Source organism: Gasterosteus aculeatus, chromosome 7 (assembly GCF_964276395.1).
Source record: "Gasterosteus aculeatus chromosome 7, fGasAcu3.hap1.1, whole genome shotgun sequence".
Taxonomy (NCBI): Eukaryota; Metazoa; Chordata; class Actinopteri; order Perciformes; family Gasterosteidae; genus Gasterosteus; species Gasterosteus aculeatus.
In genome coordinates, this window is record NC_135694.1 from 686,836 (window position 1) to 707,500 (window position 20,665).

The 20,665-nt window shown below is 45.5% G+C and overlaps 4 protein-coding genes across 5 annotated transcripts in view; all 4 read left to right on the forward strand.

The window, feature by feature from the left end:
* Positions 1-706: 706 nt before the first annotated feature.
* LOC120821410 (C-type isolectin Sp-CL4-like) lies at positions 707-2,112 on the forward strand. Its single transcript, XM_078106476.1, has 5 exons — positions 707-904; positions 981-1,102; positions 1,285-1,416; positions 1,524-1,632; positions 1,957-2,112. The coding sequence occupies exons 1-5, from the start codon at positions 832-834 to the stop codon at positions 2,022-2,024; spliced, it is 504 nt and encodes a 167-aa protein (XP_077962602.1). The 5' UTR covers positions 707-831; the 3' UTR covers positions 2,025-2,112.
* Positions 2,113-5,046: 2,934 nt separating this feature from the next.
* LOC144410277 (C-type isolectin Sp-CL4-like) lies at positions 5,047-7,136 on the forward strand. Its single transcript, XM_078105980.1, has 5 exons — positions 5,047-5,270; positions 5,347-5,468; positions 5,651-5,782; positions 5,890-5,998; positions 6,981-7,136. Exons 1-5 carry the CDS (start codon positions 5,198-5,200, stop codon positions 7,046-7,048), a joined length of 504 nt encoding a protein of 167 aa, XP_077962106.1. The 5' UTR covers positions 5,047-5,197; the 3' UTR covers positions 7,049-7,136.
* A 3,561-nt stretch (positions 7,137-10,697) lies between these two features.
* LOC120821411 (C-type isolectin Sp-CL4-like) lies at positions 10,698-12,117 on the forward strand. The gene is made up of 5 exons (XM_040179903.2): positions 10,698-10,909; positions 10,986-11,107; positions 11,290-11,421; positions 11,529-11,637; positions 11,962-12,117. The coding sequence occupies exons 1-5, from the start codon at positions 10,837-10,839 to the stop codon at positions 12,027-12,029; spliced, it is 504 nt and encodes a 167-aa protein (XP_040035837.2). The 5' UTR covers positions 10,698-10,836; the 3' UTR covers positions 12,030-12,117.
* A 3,128-nt stretch (positions 12,118-15,245) lies between these two features.
* rbm46 (RNA binding motif protein 46) overlaps positions 15,246-20,665 on the forward strand; it is a 9,471-nt gene continuing 4,051 nt past the window's right edge. Inside the window, exons 1-8 of one of the 2 annotated variants that reach the window (XM_078105981.1) lie at positions 15,246-15,393; positions 15,875-16,051; positions 16,147-16,327; positions 16,504-16,660; positions 17,702-17,831; positions 18,822-18,919; positions 19,546-19,951; positions 20,491-20,665. The exon at positions 20,491-20,665 is cut by the window's right edge and continues 25 nt beyond it. In XM_078105981.1, coding sequence (XP_077962107.1) covers positions 15,375-15,393; positions 15,875-16,051; positions 16,147-16,327; positions 16,504-16,660; positions 17,702-17,831; positions 18,822-18,919; positions 19,546-19,951; positions 20,491-20,665 — 1,343 coding nt within the window. In that variant the 5' untranslated portion in view covers positions 15,246-15,374. The remainder of the gene's footprint in view (positions 15,394-15,874; positions 16,052-16,146; positions 16,328-16,503; positions 16,661-17,701; positions 17,832-18,821; positions 18,920-19,545; positions 19,952-20,490) is intronic. The other variant, XM_078105982.1, reaches the window with a different exon arrangement.

Here is a 20,665-nt window from a genome sequence, read left to right on the forward strand (position 1 = left end):
GATAAGACCTTTGTGAACAGCAAAAGTCTTCACCTTGTTGTCTTTACTCGCAGCTAAATTCTGTATTTTATAAACATACAACTACCAACGTGAGGAGGAAGCAGCTGTTAAACTTACAATGATAATCTGTCGTATTCTCCATAACTAAGCAACCAATCTACTTCCTGTTTGCACCATCAGCGCCTGCCCAGCTTACTTAAATAGTCACATGAGCAGGAGATGTAGCATCTGATGTAGCATTAGATGTAGCATCTGATGTAGCATTAGATGTAGCATCTGATGTAGCATTAGATGTTGCATTGAATGTAGCATTAGATGTAGCATTGAATGTAGCATCTGATGTAGCATTAGATGTAGCATTGAATGTAGCATTAGATGTAGCAGTTTGTCTAAACGTTTTTTAATGCTGTTTTCTATTTGTTGTGCAGTATTTCCTGTGTGTTGTATGTTGTGAAAGTCATGTCTTTTCTAAGTCATCTGTGTGAGTGGCTACTTGGTGGCAAATGAAAACTTTTTAAGGGACAATCTAAATACAATAAGTTGACAGCTGAGTCTTGTCTTAGTTTTATTGTCACACACTTCATGCCAGAGTGTGTTTGTCTTTTGGGTGGAAACACTTTCTTTCTGTGTTTGCTCTGATGATCAAATATATGAAAATGATCTCGACACTTGAGCCCATTGGACGCGTCAACGTTCCGCCTATGTCCCCAAATAGTATAAGAACAAGAGAAAGAACCACTTGAGAGTCAGACTGAGGAGCAAAGAGGAACCAGACCTGGATCTCTCCTCCAAAAAGGTCATATTCCAGAAGAACTAAGAGAGGCCTGAGTCATGCGTCTATCCGTGGTAACTGCTGCCCTGCTGCTGGTGGGCATCCTGAGCTCTGTCACAGCGCAGCTTGAAGGTCAGTACCAAACCATCAGCACATTATCCAACCAACAGGAAAACCCCTTGTGATTAAAGCCCCTGTCTTGTCACAGGTGGGGTTTTTCAGATGTCATGTACTGACGTGGTTCAGCCTTGTGATGACGGATGGAGCCGCATCGATGAAAATTACTGCGGTAAATACTTCTCAACTCCAAAAGCCTTCAACGATGCAGACGTAAGAAAAGTCTAAGAACCTTCACAGATCTCTTTGATCTTTGATGAAATTACACTTTCCTGTTCCTTGTTCTTCTGTCTTTGTGTCTTCTGGTTGAAATGCACTTGTTGTAAGTGACGTGTGATGTGATGTAATCTCTCCTCCCTGATGAAGACTAACGCTCCCATTTCTGTTGATTTCAGGCTCAGTGCAAATCCATAGGAAGTGAACTGGTGTCGATCCAAAAAGTTGAAGATTTGCTGAATGTGCTCTGTATCTCCATTCTTGCCGACTATGAGATGAAGTCCGTTTGGATCGGCGCCAAGCGATCCGGGGTGAGTGAACATCTCCATGTGATCAGAGGGAGGAGAGACCGATGCATGATATATAGAGGACAATGCTGTCTCATGTCCTCACTGATCTTATCATGTGTGTCCTTCAGGACGGGTTTGTGTACACCGATGGATCTGAAGTCGACATTTTGTTTTGGTCCGCTGGTCAGCCGGACAATTTTACCGGCGAAGAGGACTGCGTCGAGGTCAAACCCAAAAGTAATATGAAGATTTCGCAAGAGGTTTTGACAGTGTGGCCACTACTGCTCAGAGACGTCCCACTACAAACGTATAGACAGCTTTAGTAAGAGCGTTATGCATTTGAATAGAAAAGACTAGTTTTTATCTTATGATTCATTTAATACATGGGACTTTTATTTTGAAAGAATAGGAGTGGGTGGACGTGGAGACAGAATCAGAATATTTGGCTCACACTCACACAGGTTATTCGATGACAGGCTTGTGAGTTCCATTAAATGTGAAATAACCACATTGTTCACTTTGATTGATATAAACGTGTTTTCTTCTCTTTGGTTTCTCCAGTTTGGGGACTCTGGAATGATGATGACTGCTCGGATGAGAATAATTTCATTTGCGCCAAGAACATGTGATCATCCCCAGCTGATGTTCAATGAGGCTCATGAAGACCACCGCAAACACAAGCTCTTAACTTTACTGCAATAAACACTTCAGCATCCACCTCCAGCTTCTGGCTTCATCTGTTCACGTTTACCAAACAGTGTAGAAAATGTGATGAAAATGAGAGGGAATGAAATAGAAACTTACCTGAGACCAGATGAACATACCTTATCTAAAGCCTTCTTCCCATTCTTCCCCAGGGGAAAGACTTTCAAGCTCCCCTTTCTGTTTGCATTGAGGTGCCCAACCCTCGTGTCTGTGCTGTCTGGGTCACTTGTGTGGACTGTGCTACTGCCTCTTGGCCAGGTCATCGTTGTAAATGACAATTGGTTCTCAGTTGGTTTTACCTGGTTAAATAAAGGTAACCCCTTCCTCCCCTCCAAAAAACAGAGGGGCTTTGGAGGGGTGGAGGGAGCATAGAAATAGAAGTAGTGGACTTGTTTCAAAACTTTAGATTGATCATCTCGTTGAAAGTGCTACAGGCTCTTTGAGAGTGGCCCTGGACCCAACTGTCCCTCTAGAAAGGAGACTGGTAACTAGAAGGGAGTTGGCTCCTTGGTATAATCCTCAAACCCGAAAATCAAAGCTAGTTAGTCAGCTAGTGTGGGTACGTTTGGCGAGACATTCTTAAAGCATATAAGAAGGCTTTCAATGCAAGAGCAGCTATTGCTCATCATTGATTATTGCATCTTGTTGTAGAGAATAAAAGATGTAAATGAAGCGTAGGGGTAAATTCCGTCAGGAAGACAAGCCAAACAAACCTGTGCCTTTCCCTGGTTACATGATGACGAATATGATGGAGGTTCTATCTGATGGCGGTGGTCCCTGCAGTGGTCCTGATGCACATCTGCCTCACTTTTAATATTTAAACCCTTTCAGTCGTGTGAGTTGAGCGTATTGTACATCGTTTTACGTTCTTCTTTCTGTCACATGACATCTTCTGCATTCTGTCCATCCCGGGACAGAGATCCTCCTCTGCCGTTTTCTGTCAGGTTTCTTCTCTTTTTCTTCCTGTTGAAAGTTTTTTTTCGTTTTTAGGGGGAGTTTTTGATGTGCCCATGGAAGCTTTTCAGGAATTTATTATTTGTGATTTGGGGCCATACAAAATAAAAGAATGGAATTAAATAGAATCTCTGGAATGATGGTATTTACTTCACATGTACAATCACATGACAGTGGATCAATCTGCTCATTAAACCCTCAGCCAAGAAGCGAATGAGGACACTTGCCAAAGATATTCCCTTATAGAGGGATGTTTTGAATAAAATGACATATTCATTTTGTTCCCGTGATAACTTGAAGCATATTGAGCGTTAACTCCTTTCAAAGAATCATTTTTGTAGACTTTCACACTTCAAACTCCTTCTCCAGCCGTGGAGCACTGACTGACAGCGAGACGTAACTTTCTTCATGGTTCCAGACGAGGTGCCACATAAAAAGATATTTGCAGACCGACAATGAAAGGGGACAAATACCTTGAGATAAGGATGTGCAGCTGAACCTCAAACTCTACATATGGAAGAGTTAAATACACTGATATGTGAAAGAAATCAAACATTATTCTTCCTTCTCCTGATATTATCTGTCAGATGAAGTTTTGGCTGAAGTACATCCGCAGGGTTTCTCTTTGTACGATTATCGACAAACTAAAAACTGCATCGGGGCTTCTGCCCAAAAGGAGGCAAAGTGACGAGGCCATGCTCCGTTGAATGCAAACAGACACGCACACACACACAAACACACACACACACACACACACACACACACACACACGTTTTTATTGTTGTTTCTTCCACATTGAGTTTCTCATTGCTAATTCTTTCTGGTTTTACAAAGAAAGTAAGGAGAACGTTGTTTTCCGGCCTGTTGGCTGGACTGAGATGCAGAGCGAGAGCTTCCTCATGTTCTTTCCCACTTTACACATTCCGCGTTATAAAGTCAACTGTCTTCGTTTCTCATTGACTGCCTCGCAGCTCTCAACGTCCGTGTTGCTTATTCAGTGAAGTCATTATCAAGACGATCAAACATTTAAACATTATTTCTGCCGGAGGAGTCGGAACATTTAAATAGTTTGAGATGAAACGTGTGAAAGACCACAGAGTGGATTATTGACTGAAGGAGGAGGAAGGAGAATAATAAAGGTCTGCCTACAGAAACCATCCACTCACACCAATATCTACCTACACATTCAATTAAAAGCATCAACGGCCTCGACTATTGATCGACCACCAGGTTCATTCATCATGATCAACGAGATAAGACCTTTGTGAACAGCAAAAGTCTTCACCTTGTTGTCTTTACTCGCAGCTAAATTCTGTATTTTATAAACATACAACTACCAACGTGAGGAGGAAGCAGCTGTTAAACTTACAATGATGCTCTGTCGTATTCTCCATAACTAAGCAACCAATCTACTTCCTGTTTGCACCACCAGCGCCTGCCCAGCTTACTTAAATAGTCACGTGAGCAGGAGATGTAGCATCTGATGTAGCATTAGATGTAGCATCTGATGTAGCAGTAGATGTAGCATTGAATGTGGCATTAGATGTAGCATCTGATGTAGCATTAGATGTAGCATTGAATGTGGCATTAGATGTAGCATTGAATGTAGCATCGAATGTAGCATCTGATGTAGCATTAGATGTAGCATCTGATGTAGCATTAGATGTAGCATTGAATGTAGCATTAGATGTAGCAGTTTGTCTAAACGTTTTTTAATGCTGTTTTCTATTTGTTGTGCAGTATTTCCTGTATGTTGTATGTTGTGAAAGTCGTGTCTTTTCTAAGTCATCTGTGTGAGCGGCTACTTGGTGGCAAAGGAAAACTTTTTAAGGGACAATCTAAATACAATAAGTTGACAGCTGAGTCTTGTCTTAGTTTTATTGTCACACACTTCATGCCAGAGTGTGTTTGTATTTTGGGTGGAAACACTTTCTTTCTGTGTTTGCTCTGATGATCAAACATATGAAAATGATCTCGACACTTGAACCCATTGGACGCGTCAACGTTCAGCCTATGTCCCCAAATAGTAGAAGAACAAGAGAAAGAACCACTTGAGAGTCAGACTGAGGAGCAAAGAGGAACCAGACCTGGATCTCTCCTCCAAAAAGGTCATATTCCAGAAGAACTAAGAGAGGCCTGAGTCATGCGTCTATCCGTGGTAACTGCTGCCCTGCTGCTGGTGGGCATCCTGAGCTCTGTCACAGCGCAACTTGAAGGTCAGTACCAAACCATCAGCACATTATCCAACCAACAGGAAAACCCAGTGTGATAAAAGCCCCTGTCTTGTCACAGGTGGGGTTGTTCAGATGTCATGTACTGACGTGGTTCAGCCTTGTGGTGACGGATGGAGCCGCATCGATGAAAATCGCTGCGCTAAATACTTCTCAACTCCAAAAGCCTTCAACGATGCAGACGTAAGAAAAGTCTAAGAACCTTCACAGATCTCTTTGATCTTTGATGAAATTACACTTTCCTGTTCTTTGTTCTTCTGTCTTTGTGTCTTCTGGTTGAAATGCACTTGTTGTAAGTGACGTGTGATGTGATGTAATCTCTCCTCCCTGATGAAGACTAACGCTCCCATTTCTGTTGATTTCAGGCTCAGTGCAAATCCATAGGAAGTGAACTGGTGTCGATCCACAAAGTTCAAGAGTTGATGAATGTGGTCTGCATCTCCTTTATTGCCGACTCTGTGATGAAGTCTTTTTGGATCGGCGCCAAGCGATCCGGGGTGAGTGAACATCTCCATGTGATCAGAGGGAGGAGAGGCTGATGCATGATGGATAGAGGACAATGCTGTCTCATGTCCTCACTGATCTTATCATGTGTGTCCTTCAGGACGGGTTTGTGTACACCGATGGATCTGAAGTCGACCTTTCGTTTTGGTCCGCTGGTCAGCCGGACAATTTTACCGGCGAAGAGGACTGCGTCGAGGTCAAACCCAAATGTAATGAGAAGATTTCGCAAGAGGTTTTGACAGTGTGGCCACTACTGCTCAGAGACGTCCCACTACAAACGTATAGACAGCTTTAGTAAAAGCGTTATGCATTTAAATAGAAAAGACTAGTTTTTATCTTACGATTCATTTAATACATGGGACTTTTATTTTGAAAGGGAGTTTTTGTTCTGTGGCAGGCAAAGCTTTGTGAGCGATGTCCAGATGTCCATATTTTGTGATATTTGATGTGGTAGATTGTATGTGGTAAATTTTTAGAGTAGTCATTCTAAATTGATTGCATAGTTTGTGATTATTATGTAATCAAAAGAGTGGAATGTAATGGGAAAATGATATGTGACCCTTTTAAATGCTTCATTTGTATAACCAGTTTATTAGTTGCAAGTGCTTAGGTCACAAAGGCCCTGACATACAAACTGATGTCTCCCACTTGGATTAGATGTTTCCAGCGTCATAGCTGTAGAGATTGAACAAAGTGTTTGTTATGTCTATGACCACCTTTGTTTAAGCATGTTGGGAGAGCGAGGACACGGTCAAAGAGCTGACGTGTCTTACATGGATAAGATGTTCCCAGTATCCTGACTGTAGATACTCAACAAGATGGTCAACGGTTTCTGTTGACGCCACCGATATCTAAATTTAGGTATAAGAACTGCCTCGATGTGTTGGGAAGAAAAGGAGGTTCTTGACAGTCTACTGACCACGTAGCTGTTGTGACCCTTTTTCCCTTGCAAGGAAATAAACGGAGAAAAGACATACTTGACTCAGAGCCTTTGTTTCTTACTTAACGATTGTCTGTGCAAAATCTTCCACCACAATAGGAGTGGGTGGACGTGGAGACAGAATCAGAATATTTGGCTCACACTCACACAGGTTATTCGATGACAGGCTTGTGAGTTCCATTAAATGTGAAATAACCACATTGTTCACTTTGATTGATATAAACGTGTTTTCTTCTCTTTGGTTTCTCCAGTTTGGGGACTCTGGAATGATGATGACTGCTCGGATGAGAATAATTTCATTTGCGCCAAGAACATGTGATCATCCCCAGCTGATGTTCAATGAGGCTCATGAAGACCACCGCAAACACAAGCTCTTAACTTTACTGCAATAAACACTTCAGCATCCACCTCCAGCTTCTGGCTTCATCTGTTCACGTTTACCAAACAGTGTAGAAAATGTGATGAAAATGAGAGGGAATAAAATAGAAACTTACCTGAGTCCTGATGAACATACCTTATCTAAAGCCTTCTTCCCATTCTTCCCCAGGGGAAAGACTTTCAAGCTCCCCTTTCTGTTTGCATTGAGGTGCCCAACCCTCGTGTCTGTGCTGTCTGGGTCACTTGTGTGGACTGTGCTACTGCCTCTTGGCCAGGTCATCGTTGTAAATGACAGTTGGTTCTCAGTTGGTTTTACCTGGTTAAATAAAGGTAACCCCTTCCTCCCCTCCAAAAAACAGAGGGGCTTTGGAGGGGTGGAGGGAGCATAGAAATAGAAGTAGTGGACTTGTTTCAAAACTTTAGATTGATCATCTCGTTGAAAGTGCTACAGGCTCTTTGAGAGTGGCCCTGGACCCAACTGTTCCTCTAGAAAGGAGACTGGTAACTAGAAGGGTTTGGTATAATCCTCAAACCCGAAAATCAAAGCTAGTTAGTCAGCTAGTGTGGGTACGTTTGGCGAGACATTCTTAAAGCATATAAGAAGGCTTTCAATGCAAGAGCAGCTATTGCTCATCATTGATTATTGCATCTTGTTGTAGAGAATAAAAGATGTAAATGAAGCGTAGGGGTAAATTCCGTCAGGAAGACAAGCCAAACAAACCTGTGCCTTTCCCTGGTTACATGATGACGAATATGATGGAGGTTCTATCTGATGGCGGTGGTCCCTGCAGTGGTCCTACCGCACACCTGGCTCACTTTTAATATTTAAACCCTTTCAGTCGTGTGAGTTGAGCGTATTGTACATCGTTTTACGTTCTTCTTTCTGTCACATGACATCTTCTGCATTCTGTCCATCCCGGGACAGAGATCCTCCTCTGCCGTTTTCCGTCAGGTTTCTTATCTTTTTCTCCCTGTTGAAAGGTTTTTTCGTTTTTGGGGGGAGTTTTTGCTGTGCCCATGGAAGCTTTTCAGGAATTTATTATTTGTGATCTACAAAATAAAAGAATGAAATTAAATGGAATCTCATCGGGTTGCTCATTCCACAAAATCTGTGTGACTTTGTGCCTCTTCTCGCAAAAACAAAGACTGTTATTATCATTTCTCTTTTCACCATCTTTATCGCTACGATCCCCCTGCTCTCATTGAAAGGTGTTGGAATTCCAGTGTGGAATATTTGGAGGGATTGGCACGACGCAGCTCTGCACAATGTGAAATGCAACAGATAGCAGTGTTTCAAGAGGGGAACCAGAGTGATCATTAGGTAGCTAATAGAACACAGCGGAGAGACCCAAATGCACTGAAGGATGTACTGAGTTCTACCAGTTATGCAAACTCAGCGCAGAGAATCTGTGGTTAGGACTTGCACAAGAGGACAGTCACTTCCTGCTGCGCTCAGGGAGACTTTAGTCCTTCACACAGCTCCACACAGCAAATGTAGCACCTTTAAAAGCAAAGGCCCCTCATATTCTATGTTTCAAACAATGAATAAATCTCCAAAAAGGTCCAAGGGGTGGAGGTGGGAACCGTGTCAGCTGAAAACGAGTCTCTGAGGGCCCCTAGTGGAGGCTTGGAGGATGGCAGGTCGGAGTGAGATGGAGGTGCAGGTGAGCAGAGCCGGAGACAGAAGAGTTTGGCTCAGGAAACACCGTTGGACCAGAAAGTCTGCGACACGGTGAATCAGCAGAGCAACTGTCCTCTCTTTATAAAGCTGTGTTGGTATTTAGTTCACATGTACAATCACATGACAGTGGATCAATCTGCTCATTAAACCCTCAGCCAAGAAGCGAATGAGGACACTTGCCAAAGATATTCCCTTATACAGGGATGTTTTGAATAAAATGACATATTCATTTTGTTCCCTTGATAACTTGAAGCATGTCGAGCGTTAACTCCTTTCAAAGAATCATTTTTGTAGACTTTCACACTTCAAACTCCTTCTCCAGCCGTGGAGCACTGACTGACAGCGAGACGTAACTTTCTTCATGGTTCCAGACGAGGTTCCACATTAAAAGATATTTGCAGACCCACAATGAAAGGGGACAAATACCTTGAGATAAGGATGTGCAGCTGAACCTCAAACTCTACATATGGAAGAGTTAAATACACTGATATGTGAAAGAAATCAAGCATTATTCTTCCTTCTCCTGATATTATCTGTCAGATGAAGTTTTGGCTGAAGTACATCCGCAGGGTTTCTCTTTGTACGATTATCGACAAACTAAAAACTGCATCGGGGCTTCTGCCCAAAAGGAGGCAAAGTGACGAGGCCATGCTCCGTTGAATGCAAACACACACATACACACACATACACACACACATACACACACACACACACACACACACACCTTTTATTGTTGTTTCTTCCACACCGAGTTTCTCATTGCTAATTCTTTCTGGTTTTACAAAGAATGTAAGGAGAACGTTGTTTTCCGGCCTGTTGGCTGGACTGAGATGCAGAGCGAGAGCTTCCTCATGTTCTTTCCCACTTTACACATTCCGCGTTATAAAGTCAACTGTCTTCGTTTCTCATTGACTGCCTCGCAGCTCTCAACGTCCGTGTTGCTTATTCAGTGAAGTCATTATCAAGACGATCAAACATTTAAACATTATTTCTGCCGGAGGAGTCGGCACATTTAAATAGTTTGAGATGAAACGCGTGAAAGACCACAGAGTGGATTATTGACTGAAGGAGGAGGAAGGAGAATAATAAAGGTCTGCCTACAGAAACCATCCACTCACACCAATATCTACCTACACATTCAATTAAAAGAATCAACGGCCTCGACTATTGATCGACCACCAGGTTCATTCATCATGATCAACGAGATAAGACCTTTGTGAACAGCAAAAGTCTTCACCTTGTTGTCTTTACTCGCAGTTAAATTCTGTATTTTATAAACATACAACTACCAACGTGAGGAGGAAGCAGCTGTTAAACTTACAATGATGCTCTGTCGTATTCTCCATAACTAAGCAACCAATCTACTTCCTGTTTGCACCACCAGCGCCTGCCCAGCTTACTTAAATAGTCACGTGAGCAGGAGATGTAGCATCTGATGTAGCATTAGATGTAGCATCTGATGTAGCAGTAGATGTAGCATCTGATGTAGCATTAGATGTAGCATTGAATGTAGCATCTGATGTAGCATTAGATGTAGCATTGAATGTAGCATCTGATGTAGCATTAGATGTAGCATTGAATGTAGCATTAGATGTAGCAGTTTGTCTAAACGTTTTTTAATGCTGTTTTCTATTTGTTGTGCAGTATTTCCTGTGTGTTGTATGTTGTGAAAGTCGTGTCTTTTCTAAATCATCTGTGTGAGCGGCTACTTGGTGGCAAATGAAAACTTTTTTAAGGGACAATCTAAATATAATAAGTTGACAGCTGAGTCTTGTCTTAGTTTTATTGTCACACACTTCATGCCAGAGTGTGTTTGTATTTTGGGTGGAAACACTTTCTTTCTGTGTTTGCTCTGATGATCAAACATATGAAAATGATCTCGACACTTGAACCCATTGGACGCGTCAACGTTCAGCCTATGTCCCCAAATAGTAGAAGAACAAGAGAAAGAACCACTTGAGAGTCAGACTGAGGAGCAAAGAGGAACCAGACCTGGATCTCTCCTCCAAAAAGGTCATATTCCAGAAGAACTAAGAGAGGCCTGAGTCATGCGTCTATCCGTGGTAACTGCTGCCCTGCTGCTGGTGGGCATCCTGAGCTCTGTCACAGCGCAGCTTGAAGGTCAGTACCAAACCATCAGCACATTATCCAACCAACAGGAAAACCCCTTGTGATTAAAGCCCCTGTCTTGTCACAGGTGGGGTTGTTCAGGAGTCATGTCGTGGCGTGGTTCAGCCTTGTGGTGACGGATGGAGCCGCATCGATGAAAATCGCTGCGCTAAATACTTCTCAACTCCAAAAGCCTTCAACGATGCAGACGTAAGAAAAGTCTAAGAACCTTCACAGATCTCTTTGATCTTTGATGAAATTACACTTTCCTGTTCCTTGTTCTTCTGTCTTTGTGTCTTCTGGTTGAAATGCACTTGTTGTAAGTGACGTGTGATGTGATGTAATCTCTCCTCCCTGATGAAGACTAACGCTCCCATTTCTGTTGATTTCAGGCTCAGTGCAAATCCATAGGAAGTGAACTGGTGTCGGGCCATAAAGTTGAAGAGATGCTGAATGTGCTCTGTATTGCCGTTCTCGCCGACTTTGAGATGAAGTCCTTTTGGATCGGCGCCAAGCGATCCGGGGTGAGTGAACATCTCCATGTGATCAGAGGGAGGAGAGACTGATGCATGATACATAGAGGACAATGCTGTCTCCTGTCCTCACTGATCTTATCATGTGTGTCCTTCAGGATGGGTTTGTGTTCACCGATGGATCTGAAGTTATCTTTTCGTTTTGGTCCGCTGGTCAGCCGGACAATTTTACCGGCGAAGAGGACTGCGTCGAGGTCAAACCCAAATGTAATGAGAAGATTTCGCAAGAGGTTTTGACAGTGTGGCCACTACTGCTCAGAGACGTCCCACTACAAACGTATAGACAGCTTTATTAAGAGCGTTATGCATTTGAATAGAAAAGACTAGTTTTTATCCTATGATTCATTTAATACATGGGACTTTTATTTTGAAAGGATAGAAGTGGGTGGACGAGGAGACAGAATCAGAATATTTGGCTCACACTCACAGGTTATTCGATGACAGGCTTGTGAGTTCCATTAAATGTAAAAAATAACCACATTGTTCACCTTTATTGATATAAACGTGTTTTCTTCTCTTTGGTTTCTCCAGATTGGGGAGTCTGGAATGATGATGACTGCTCGGATGAGAATAATTTCATTTGCGCCAAGAACATGTGATCATCACCAGCTGATGTTCAATGAGGCTCATGAAGACCACCGCAAACACAAGCTCTTAACTTTACTGCAATAAACACTTCAGCATCCACCTCCAGCTTCTGGCTTCATCTGTTCACGTTTACCAAACAGTGTAGAAAGTGTGATGAAAATGAGAGGGAATAAAATAGAAACTTACCTGAGACCTGATGAACATACTTTAGATCAATGATCTGGTGCTCTTCGTGGTCCTCCTTAAGATTACCTGATTCAGGAGGGAGAGATTTAAGCTCCCCGTTCCGTTTTTCAAGGGTTTTTATGATCAGCACTATTCTGACCTCGTTGTCTCTACTAGCAGCTACATTTAAAATATATTACGGGTTCCACTTCTCAGGTAACTGAGATAACTGAACTACAGAAAGAATCAGAGGTCGATGCTTGGGTCCAACAGGCTCATGCATGAGATGGATGAGCAGATTATTTATATAAACGCACCAGCAACCCTTCACTACGCCACTGTCACGGTGTGGTTTTATTTCCTGTCTTGTTTTGTAGTTTTCTGCTTCTTGTATCCCTGGGTAACTTCACTTCCTGCCTTGTCCTGTCATTCCCTGGGATTGTCTGATTGTTTCCACTTGTGTCCAATCACCAGCACCTCCCTAGTGTATTTAAGCAAGTCTCTTGTCACACTGTCTATGGTCCTGGATGTTCGTAGTTCCTGCCTGCCGTTTTGCCCCAGTTCTTGCCTTTTGCTTTTTGCCCTTTTTGACTATTAAAGTCTTTTTGCTTTTGAAAGTCTGCATTTTGAGTCCTGCCTTCCCACGCATCCCTGACAGAATGACGCGACCAAAGAAGGGCTCAGCAGACCCGTTGCCAGATTACGGACCTGATTACCTGGACGTAAGAAGTCCCTTCTGGCAGCGGAAAACCAACTTTATTTTCGGTCCCAGGAGCTATCAGAGGGCCTGCCTCGAGCTCCGGGACCTTCTCAACCCCAGGAAAAGGAGCCCTGGCAAGAGGAAGCAGCAACCACTCTTCCCCGCTGGGCCGCAGCGACCACCCGTTGCCGTTCCCCGACTCGCTCCTGCGACCCCGGTACCGGTCCCGAGACTCCTGACTCCGACGGCCCCAGTCCCCGCTCCTCGACTCATGTTCCCTCCCTCCCATCCTGTGGTCCTCTCCCACCCTCCCGTTGGTGATTTGAGGGCCGTCTGGGATCCGGCCCTTGAGAGGGAGGTTATGGGGGGTCTGAGCCGGCGACTCCGGAGGTGTTCCGTGTCCCCGAGCCGCCACCGACTGCGGAGGTGTTCCGTGTCCCCGAGCCGCCGCCGACTGCGGAGGTGTTCCGTGTCCCCGAGCCGCCGCTGACCGCGGCGGTATTCCGTGTACTCGAGCCTCCGCCGACTGCGGAGGTGTTCGGTTTCCCCGAGCCGGCGGCCATTCCCAGCCAGCTACTCCAGACAGAGACGTTCAGTGCGCTGTAGTCAGCTGCTGACCGCCCACCCGGCCGACCCCTGGAGGCTCCCCGGTCGTCTGGCCGCCCGCCGGGCCGCCCGCCAGAGTTTCCCGGGCGTTCCGACCAACGTCTCTGGTTTCCCTCCCTCCTACCCCTTGTCCACTCTCTGCTAGTGTGAGCCGTCTGGAATTCGGCCCTTGGGGGGGGGGGGGGGGGGGGGTATTGCCACGGTGTGGTTTTATTTCCTGCCTTGTCCTGTCATCTCCTGTGATTGTCTGATTGTTTCCACCTGTGTCCAATCACCAGCACCTCCCTAGTGTATTTAAGCAAGTCTCTTGTCACATTGTCTATGGTCCTGGATGTTCGTACTTCCTGCCTGCCGTTTTGCCCCAGTTCCTGCCTTTAGCTTTTTGCCCTTTTTGACTATTAAAGTATTTTTGCTTTTGAAAGTCTGCATTTTGAGTCCTGCCTTCCCACGCATCCCTGACAGAATGACGCGACCAAAGAAGGGCTCAGCAGACCCGTTGCCAGATTACGGACCTGATTACCTGGACGTAAGAAGTCCCTTCTGGCAGCAGAAAACCAACTTTATTTTCGGTCCCAGGAGCTATCAGAGGGCCTGCCTCGAGCTCCGGGACCTTCTCAACCCCAAGGAAAAGGAGCCCTGGCAAGAGGAAGCAGCGACCACCCTTCTCCGCTGGGCCGCAGCGACCACCCGTTCCCGCTGGGCCGCAGCAATTTCCCGTTGCGGTTCCCCGACTCGCTCCTGCGACCCCGGTACCGGCCCCGAGACTCCTGACTCCGACGCCCCCAGTCCCCGCTCCTCGACTCATGTTCCCTCCCTCCCATCCTGTGGTCCTCTCCCACCCTCCCATTGGTGATTTGAGGGCCGTCTGGGATCCGGCCCTTGAGAGGGGGGTTATGGGGGGTCTGAGCCGGCGACTCCGGAGGTGTTCCGTGTCCCCGAGCCGCCACCGACTGCGGAGGTGTTCCGTGTCCCTGAGCTGCCGCCGACTGCGGAGGTGTTCCGTGTCCCCGAGCCGCCGCCAACTGCGGAGGTGTTCCGTGTCCCCGAGCCGCCGCCAACTGCGGAGGTGTTCCGTGTCCCCGAGCCGCCGCCGAAAGATTACATTTCATATGTAATGTATCATCATATAGTTACCTCTGCATGCCTAAGCTTTTCTTCTGTTCATGTAAAAAAACAGCAGTGCGGTTGGGATATCTGCTGCTTCTTTATCTTTCTAAACTTTCTTTTGTATCGCTGGACCACTGGATCCACACTTAAGAGCTGCATATTCCACAACTTGCATGACAAAAGCAAATATGTTGTTTTTGAACGCGTTTACATTAAAAAACAAGACTGGGTATTTTTTACTTAGAATTTAGTATTTTAGACTTTTATGTTTTATTTTACGTTTAAGGTGATTTAATAAAAACACATTTTATTCAATTAAATAATTAAAAACAATAAGTTTGATTGAATTCTAAATACATTTTTTGTTTTATTTTAATTTTGACGTAATTTTATGTATATATATATATATATATTTATATGATATACATATATATATAATTATGTCTTTTTACATACTGTTCTCATACATTTTATTTTAGATATAATAAAAAATATATACTTTTTCAGTTTTCATTTGACTAAATCATATATTTTACCTACCTAGATAAGTATCCACATACAGTCCCGCCTTCCGTCCCTCACATACATGCGCTGATTGGCTCAAGAGGCTTGGCCTCCATGCCAATCAAAACCTCCGTCAACAGACGATCTTTGCAGGCAACGTTAGTTTCTGTTTATCCAATAAAGTTTTAATTGAACTAAGTCCCGTCAGTGACGTCACGTTCAGTTCAACCGTTGCCCGTTGATATTTTAACCCTCTGAAGAACCGTGGAAAGAAATGGCAGCAGGACAAAACGGTGGGAGGTTATTTATTCGGTTAAGCAAAGTTAATTAGACTAGTTAATGTTAAAATATACAAGCTAACTGATAGCTAGAAAAATCGGTTGAACATTTCTGAGCCGCTAGCAGAAATGTTGCTAACATAATGTTAGCTAATGAACTCAAAGAGTAGTTTCACTTGGTATATTTAAGTCGGCACAGAGTAAACAACATGACTTGTTATTTTTCATTTGTCTACTCTAGCTGTTAGCTCTGGTTACAACCATACATGAATAATAGACTTAAAGCTACGTTAGCAAGCTAAGCTAGCCAACAAGGCGGCTCGAACTCAACGTACTGATGGAACGCGGAGCGCGCGTCTGAGAGGCACGTGACGTAGAATAAAACAGTATGACATTGATCATTTTTTATTTATTTAATTAAACTATAAGACATACAAATAAAGCATGACAAAAATGATTTACAACATTATTCGTTATTAATATTTTCGTTGGACAGACTGGGGCCAGGACTCGGACGTGGACGGAGACTCCGGGAAGGTCAGCCCGCTGGCCGGCGAGGAAGAGTTCAAGGCGTCCTGCGCCAAAGGGATGGCTCTGCTCGCCCTGATGGAGAAGACGGGATACAACATGGTGCAGGAGAACGGACAGAGGAAGTATGGAGGACCGCCGCCAGGTCTGTGTGTGTGTGTCTGTCTGTGTGTGATTAGAAATCCAGAAGCATGCTCCTACTCACCTACTCGTTACCTTGTTCTGACACTGTGTTTGCAGGCTGGAAAGGCCCGGCCCCCCCCCGGGGCTGCGAGGTCTTTGTGGGGAAGATCCCTAGAGATCTGTACGAAGACGAGCTGGTCCCGCTCTTTGAGAGAGCCGGCCGGATCTACGAGTTCAGACTGATGATGGAGTTCAGCGGAGAGAACCGCGGCTACGCCTTCGTCATGTACACCAACAGGTAACAGGAACGGGGAATCCTGGCACACGTGAGCACGCTCCCGCCAGCGGACAGCGAGCGCGCCGGCGTCGGAGAATGAAGGAGTCGGTGTCCCGTATTGACCCCCACACGCACCCATGCCAAAACAAAGTGAAGTGATTTGGATGGATGACGCGCCGTTGATTCATGTGCCACAGAGAGGCGGCGCAGAGGGCCATCCAGATGTTGGACAACTACGAGATCCACCCGGGGAAGTTCATCGGCGTGTGCGTGAGTCTGGACAACTGCCGCCTCTTCATCGGCTCCATCCCCAAGGACAAGAGGAAGGAGGAGATCATGGAGGAGATGACCAAGGTACGCAGCAGCACAGAAGAAGAAGAAGATGCGTCATTCGTTTCTCTAATTTCAATTAATTCTAATATTTATGAATATATTTATTTTAAACTCGGTGAAAAACGTATTTCCTTTATTGACTTTCTTTCTAATGAGTTCTCTGTCCATCTCATCTATTTATTTCTCATATTGTGGTTTGTAGACTTTGCTTTGTGGTATAGCAGGGCTGCCACAATATCACATTTTTCTCGTGCGATTATTTCACCAATATTTATTGCCATATTATTGCAATTTTCAGACCATTACATGGCGCTGATAACATAATGACAATATAATAGCATAGTAATAAAAGTACGCTATTTCAAAGAACAAAGAACGTTTTATTTGTCAGAATAGTTTGACATTAGAATCGGAATGTGAACAAATATATCCTATATAAATAAAACGAAATATATATATGCAGCTCTGCAGCTCATCCAGAATGCAGCAGCTCCACTGGTCTTTAACCTTCCTAAGTTCTCCCTCACTCCTCCACTCCTCCGCTCTCTTCACTGGTACCGGCTCATCCAGTTCTAAACATGGTGCTCACATACCGTGCTGTGAATGGATGGGGTCCAGCTTACATCCAGGACCTGGTCCAACCCGACATCCCGACCCGCACTCTCCGCTCTGCATGTGATAAACTGCTTGTTCCTCCTCACTGAGAGCAAAACACTCCACTAGATCTCCACTCTTTGCTGTCCTGCTCCTAAATGGTGGAAGGAGGTCTCTGAAGACATCAGGACCACAGAGAGCCTTCACATCTTCAGACTAAAGACACACCTCTTCAGACTCTACCTCCACTAACACACTAACTAACTGCAGCACTTACATTGGACTCATAATGGTTATTATCTACAGCAAGTTGTACATCGGCTTATTAGAGGAAATCACACTTTCTTGTTATTCTGTGTTTGTTTCCTTGTCGTTAAAATGCACCTATTGTCGCTTTGGATAAAAGCGTCAGCGAAATGACATGTGATGTAAACTAATGTAATATTTCTCTCTGTCTGCGTCTCCCAGGTGACGGACGGGGTCGTGGACGTGATCGTGTACCCGAGCTCCACCGACAAGACCCGGAATCGAGGCTTTGCCTTCGTGGAGTACGAGTCCCACAAAGGGGCGGCCATGGCCCGCAGGAAGCTCATCCCAGGTACTGCGTGGCCCGCCCTCTCAGCGGACCGGGTCAGCTCCTGTGTTTGTCCAGCAGAGGGCGGCGGAGCACAGATCACTGCAGCAGAGTCTGAGGGAGTGGGAGGGGGGACGGGGGGGCTCATCATGTCCAGGTTATCCTGGTTATTCCTGAATGTTTGTCCAGCTGTTTTAGTAAACACGCATTGAGGAAACTGGAGAAAAGTACAGAAATCAATCTACACATAAATCCTCCCTAAAGTCACTTTTAATCTTAGTGACTTTTCCTTTTGAGGTGTCAAATTGACCGGATGCTGTCCTAATTGTGTGCGTCCCTCTTGACATATTTACGGTCCGTGAGGCAGCAAAGGTCGGGGACGCCTGAAGTGGACCCTTCAGGGCATCGCTGCAGAGCACTGAGATCCTCCTCTCTTCTTTACCGTTAGCCGTCTGAGTGTAAATGATTATTCATTATCCATTGTTCAGCTCTTCCTGCTGTTTCTAGGTAAGCTGGCTGCTGTCCGGCTTCTTCTTCAGTTTTCTGTGGTGGCGTTTAATTCTTTTATGGGGACGGTGGGAAATGTACCTGGAAGCTGTGAGACGAGTGTCTTACTGTGTGTCGTCCTTGAGCTCTGCTGACAAAGTAAAAACAGAACGTAGAATGTTGTTAGCAGACCTGAGTCGGCCCCACAGGTCAGAGGTCACAAGTCACACTGTTACAATGTGCTCCGTGTTCTTTGTGGCGTAAAACACGCACATCCTTTTTAAAATCACCGCAGGTTCTCGGTTACTTATTACCAATTATTATTAATATACCTACTCATTTCCTTTATTTATTCAATTTTTCTCCATCTTAATGACTTGATTAATTGAATTAATTTTGACCGTACTTTCCTTTTTCTTATGTTTGATATTGCTTCGTCCACGTATTAAATATATTTTTATCATTTGAAAATGACTTCCTGTATCTCTACAATCACAGCACAATTTTACAATGATTATCTTTGAATAGGAACCTTCCAGCTGTGGGGTAACTCCATCCAGGTGGACTGGGCGGAGCCGGAGAAGGACGTGGACGAGGAGGTGATGCAGCGCGTCAGAGTCCTTTACGTGAGTTTGACTCAAAAGTAACAAGAAGAAACCACAATAGTTTCTTTATTTAACTCCTTTTAACTTCCCTCCCAATGAAAATACAAGGACGCCTCCTTTTGGAAGAGGCCTCTGAAATATTCAGCTCAAAGATGGGGGGGGGGTCTCAAACGGAACTGCTCGCCCTCTGGGGGATCAATTAGTGCAGAAGGCTTTTACTCTGAAAGGCTGAGACTGATCCGAGGGCAGCAAATAGAAAAAAGCTCCAAAGTGCTTTACAGGGGAGGGAGGGTTTCCCTCTCGGGGGGGTCAGAGGTCACAGTGTGTGTGTGCGTGAGACAGATATTGGAAGGAGACGTTTCATGTTGTACTTCCTGTCAGTTTGAGGTACGGATCACAAACATCACAGTTCAGGGGTCAACAAAGAAAAGGGGAGGAGTCAAAAACAACGTCACTTCCTATAACAGTCAATACAGCTGTTTTACATCTGTTTGCTCCCCTTTTTCACCAGCTGCTTCCCGCCCAGCTTCTTAACACTTAACAAATGACGCTACTATCACAACTAGCAGCTACACGCTATGATTATTACACTGTGACGAGGCATCCGAACACCTCATCTGAGCTCCGCCCTCCTCTCCGTCTCTCAGGTGCGCAACCTGATGCTGAGCACCGGCGAGGAGACGCTGCGCCAGGAGTTCTCCCGCTTCAAGCCGGGCTGCGTGGAGCGCGTGAAGAAGCTGACCGACTACGCCTTCGTCCACTACCGGTCCCGCGCCGACGCCGTCACGGCGCTCAGCCTCATGAACGGCGCCCAGATCGACGGGGCTACCGTGGAGGTGACGCTGGCCAAGCCGGCGGGGGTCAAGGAGGGGGGCACGGCCGGGGGGAGGAGGTACAACACCAACCGAGGGCACCAGGGGGGCAGCGCAGGAGGCGGAGGAGGAGGGAACGGGATGCTTGTCCTGCACAGGAGCGACGCTGGCATGATGGGAGGAGCTGGGAGAACGCTGCCCCTGCCGTCGCGCCTGGGAAGCCCCTTTTACAGCGGAGGAGGTGAGGAGGTGTCACAATGACCAATCAACTCTCAGCGCGGAACACATTGAGCTAAAAGCACAGAATTCCCTTCCGACTGAAACCGTTTCTGGGGGTTTCCATGGCGTCCGGGTCAGTGAAAGCATCTTCAGGATGAGGGCTTCCATCAATACTTCCCTCGACCCACATCCTCTTCTCTGTAAACGTAGATTCAACTTGCGGTTCCACATGTGAGCCTTAAATCGGCCGAGAACACGAGTTGCCGCTTTCCAGTGTGAACGAGGAGAGCTGGTAACCATAGCAACCCGGAGGGCCCGTTTAATTGCATGTGATGAATTAGGAGCTCTAAGCAGATTATAACGCGTTGATGCTACTAATGACACATTACAAGTACCAGCTTCTGTTTCATGATGAGGAAACAAGGCCGTTATTAACGTTAAGGTTAGAAGAGATGTTGACAAACCATTTATAGTAGAACGACGATACATTTATCGTATGTGTGTGTGTGTGTGTGTGTGTGTGTGTGTGTGTGTGGGGGGGGGCTCTCTGCGTGTCCTCAGAGGACCCCGACCAGTGCGTGTTCCCCCTGTTTCCCGGCACGCCGCTGATCCCCACCGGCCTGCTGGCCCTGAAGCAGAGTCAGATCTACTCGGCCGTCAGCCTGCTCGACTTCTACTGCCGCAGGAACTACTGGACGCTTCCCGAGTACCACCTGTACTCCACGCCGGGCCAGGA